The following is a 4316-nucleotide window of genomic DNA, read 5'->3' as shown; positions in this document are numbered from 1 at the left end:
GTAAGTACACATTATCTATTACTAATTGCTGGTGAATTCGCATGTGGCTACATGGCAGGAAGCATTTGCGTCAGCTTCTAGTCTGGGAGGTAGCCATCCTTCTGAATCTTGGTCACCGCCTCCGATCGGAATGGTGAAGTGTAATGTAGATGCTGCTCTCCATCATGGCTATGTGAGTTTTGGTGCGGTATTGAGGAATCACGAAGGTGGTTTTGTGCAGTTCTTATATCGTGGACCGCGGTCCACAATGCATTGTGGACCACGGTCCACAATATAATTTGCGGGTTTTGTGGCAGCATGCAATGATCATTTGGTTTGTCCTAGGGATCCTTATCTTGCTGAATCAATGGTTGTCAAAGAAGCTCTTACATGGCTTAAGAGTCGTAGCTCTTTTAATGTTATTATTGAGTCTGACTGTTTAAATTTTTGTACTTCGTTTAATTCCTTGGGTCAAGACTTTTCTTTTTCTTATGTTGGACTTTTCTTTTTCTTATGTTGGTCATTTGATTAGGCAGTGTCGTCTGTTAGCTACTGAAGTGGGGAACATAGCTCATGTGCTTGCACAGGAGACAGGTTCTTCCCCTATCCTTTCTGTGTGAGACTTTATCCCTCCGGAGTGTATTTCAAATTTGATTCCAAGTTAATGCATTTGATTGTCGTTGGTTTTCAAAAATTGGATAAGAAAAAAAAAACATTTGATAACAATTTATTTAAGACTTTAGAAAAATAATTAAACCGATAGACCACACCAATGACTCATGATTAGAGCAATAGACCACAACAGGTCAACAGCTACTCTCACGACGACACCTGCAGTCTAAAAAACATTGTCCTGTCGAAAATGTCAAAGGTGAACCAAGTGGCAGAAACGTGATTGGTAAAGTTGCAACATCCCATCATATCCTAAAATTAGGCAAAAGAAGAAAATCATTATCCATTACTGCAAGCAAACTCCTGCAGATTTACAATGGTACATGTATGACTATAACGTATGAAAAATTAAAACAAAAGGAACACAGAAGATCCTTCTTTTGCAAGGGAAAACATAAGGGTAACCTATCAATTACAATCGCCAGCATAAACAACACGGGCTACAAGAGGTGACCAAATCTTGTCTTCCACCCAACTCTTTGGAGTCAACATGCAAGCCCAAAAATACCATTGATCATTCAGATACCAACCCCCACCCACCCCAGAGTGCACATGCAACAGCCTGCTCATTTATGGTTTACCATGAGGAACAGGCATTTTGCTACCAATCATGGTTTCTTGTCCCACCGTGACTACTGTTGCCAAATCGGGAGGCAGAAAACCTATGGTGGTTGTGTTTAGCTGAAGCACTAGAAGATGAATGACTATAGTCAAGCTTATGGGACTTTCTTGAGGAAGCATGTCCATTTGTGCTTCCATTGTACTTCCAATATCTCTTACTACTTGGAGTTGCAGGACTTGCAAATCCTTTGGGTTCTGAGTAGTCTCCAAGGTCATCCATGATCCAACCTCCCCTTCGTTTTGTTTTGTACCCTGATGTAAAGTCACCTTCATATTTTCCTTTATTCCTCCACGTCTTAACAAAATCACTGGGCATAGACCAAGATTCCTTGTGTTCTTTCTTCACCTTGGATACTTTCTTCTTGGGGGTTGATAATTCTCGACTCCTTTTGTTACCCTTACAACAAGCAAAAAATAAAATCAGATATATCACCACTAACCTAGCAAAATTAGATTGGAGAAAAGAACCAGAAAATACCTTGGGAATAGTGCACTCGCGTGCAAAATGTCCATCTTCACCGCATCTGTAACAAGTATTCAGTGACCCCACACCACTAGTCTCCCCATGAGAACCAGTGCAGGCCTGCATTTTCAAAAGAATGCAATTATAAGAAATAGGAAACTCATCCTATGCACCAAGATAGGGGGCAGGCCTCCTTGATTAGCCAAATATCTAAAAACACATGCATAGATACTTACGTAGATTGTGGAATAATGGCCTTGCTAAACTCCATACACGATACTTAACAAATTAATAAGACAGAAACATGTAAAACAAATTACACACTTCAACTGCTCAACACAAAACATTAACTCATTCACAAGCTAAACTCATTGAGTGCAGGTAGAAGCCTTGCAGAGGCCATCTCATCAATGTAAGCAGCATATGAACATACAAATGTAAGCACACATTCAATTACTCTATCATCATCTACAGCATTTCCAAGACAACATTTTGTTTGCAGAATGTAACTGCAATTGCAGTAGTATACTATATAGTAATTTGAGTGCCAAAGTAATCATATTAAAGATACTAACCAAACCAGTATGGCCCAATGAACCACATCGGTAACAGGAAACTTCACTTGGACCATTGTCAGGATAGTCAGCACAGCAAAGATGGCCAAAGCTCTTGCAAATGTAACACTGTATCCCCTGCCAAAATCAAATAGGGAATAAAAAAATTGAAAGCATAAAACATAAACCCATCCACTGCAAGATGCCAGAATCATCAACAGTGCATATATACAACAGTAATGACTACCAATGCTATGCAATACCACATTGAAAAAAACATAAAGACCTTGAGGTCATCAGGGTGATAGTCATTGCGGCAAGAGAACATATCATGTCCAGAATCCCCACACTTCAAACAGATTTTGGAACTCTGAGATCCTCCATTGTATTTCTCAGGACAATCCTTTGCTCGATGGCCTTCTCTTTTGCAGATGAAACAATCTTTGCCCTGTCCAAAGAAAGAAGTGTGATCACCATAGCCTTGGCATCATGCATGTTGAAACAAATAATCTAACAAAAATTTAACACTTAGCACATTATGATATTATCAACTGCCCAAAACCACAACCCTACTAAGTTTCTGAAGACACTAAATATGTAAATAAAATTATCTGTGAAAGGCTAGTTTGTTCACTCTGTAATCTTTCAAATGTAATACCTGACCACTAGGAACATAACAAGAGCTCCTGCAGGATCCAAGTTGGCATGGGAAATATATCAAATAAAAGAGCTTGGCACACCCTTGTTAATTATCAATTATCAGCATCAGGATGAAAACAAGCATAGAGCCAACCCCAAATTAACCAAAGCTTTTAATGAAAAAAACACAGCAGAGCAACAGGGTTCTGCCTTGCATTAAAGCTCAAAGCAAAGTGTTGCCTTTGTATATAAAGCGATGCAAAGTGGCAAAATTAATTTTTTTTAAATCCAGAATGATATATAAATGGTTTATAGTATAATTCTTAAGACAAAAACACTATTGTTGACATCATTTTATAAAAATACAACCATATTCCATCCTTAATCATTGATGAATATCTCCATAAAGCGACAAAACAATTGCTTTTGGCAAGTGCGTAAAATTCTACAGTTAACATAATGCAGAGTTAAAAATAATATAATTATATTATCATAATATTCCATTATTCATCAATCATTAAAATTTATCTAAACACAGGCATCATACTTTACATATTCCCTAAACACAACAAATTGAATGCATTAATTTAGGTTTAAGTTTATTAATTTTATATAATAAAAAAATTTGCCTGGAATCTAGAGAGCCCATTGTACAATCTTTGTGGCTATCATTTTTTTTTTCCACAAAGATTGGGCAAACAGAGACAGAGTGACCAGAAGCAAACAACAAAGAAAGAGAGAAAGAAATGCACAGCAATGACCAAGCTTCTTCTCAGCAAACAACGAAGAAGAGATAGATGGATGAACAGAGAGCAGTGGAGTCATGGGCAAACAACAAAGATCATACCTGATTTGCAAACTTCGAATGTTGTCAGTCATTGGAAACAGCAATTGGAGGCTATCAGTACCTTGCTAAGGTGTGAGTTACCTTAGGTGAAGTACTTTTAACCCTAAATATCTCAAAAATCTGTGATCGCATGCAATGAAGAAAAGTGCACATAGAAGTGCACTTTGCACACAACTCACTTATTGTTTCACTTGGTTGAATAGAGGTACTAAGCCTTTGATCGTGATCACTTTGTGGCTTAAGCAACAAAGCATCAATTTCAATGAGTTAACAACAATTCCCATAAATAGGATAAGGTGTAGTGCAAATACATCTCTATAAGTATACAGAGATGTACTTGTGCTCAGAATAAAAACAGCTTGTTTCCTACTTCACAATTTACAGCAATAAAAACTCCCAGGTGCATTTCTCAACCCAATCAATTATATAGAACCACACATAAAAATAAATAAATAAATAAATAAACAGTCATGTATGTGTACATCATCCAACACACACACAAAAAAACAAAAAAAAACAAAAAAAAAAAAAAAAAAAAAAA

At 37.2% G+C, this 4316-nt stretch overlaps 1 protein-coding gene across 2 annotated transcripts in view; it reads right to left on the bottom strand.

Annotated features, from left to right (window-relative positions):
- Positions 1–874: 874 nt before the first annotated feature.
- Positions 875–4316, bottom strand: part of LOC116004654 (protein AIR1-like) — a 5550-nt gene continuing 2108 nt past the window's right edge. For both annotated transcript variants that reach the window (XM_031244785.1, XM_031244786.1), the window contains exons 5-8: positions 2576–2737; positions 2311–2427; positions 1751–1855; positions 875–1669 (exon numbers count right to left, since the gene is read on the bottom strand). In XM_031244785.1, coding sequence (XP_031100645.1) covers positions 1253–1669; positions 1751–1855; positions 2311–2427; positions 2576–2737 — 801 coding nt within the window. In that variant the 3' untranslated portion in view covers positions 875–1252. The remainder of the gene's footprint in view (positions 1670–1750; positions 1856–2310; positions 2428–2575; positions 2738–4316) is intronic.

The sequence above is a fragment of the Ipomoea triloba genome, chromosome 14 (assembly GCF_003576645.1).
Source record: "Ipomoea triloba cultivar NCNSP0323 chromosome 14, ASM357664v1".
Lineage (NCBI taxonomy): Eukaryota > Viridiplantae > Streptophyta > Magnoliopsida > Solanales > Convolvulaceae > Ipomoea > Ipomoea triloba.
This window is presented reverse-complemented; position numbering and strand designations above follow the sequence as displayed.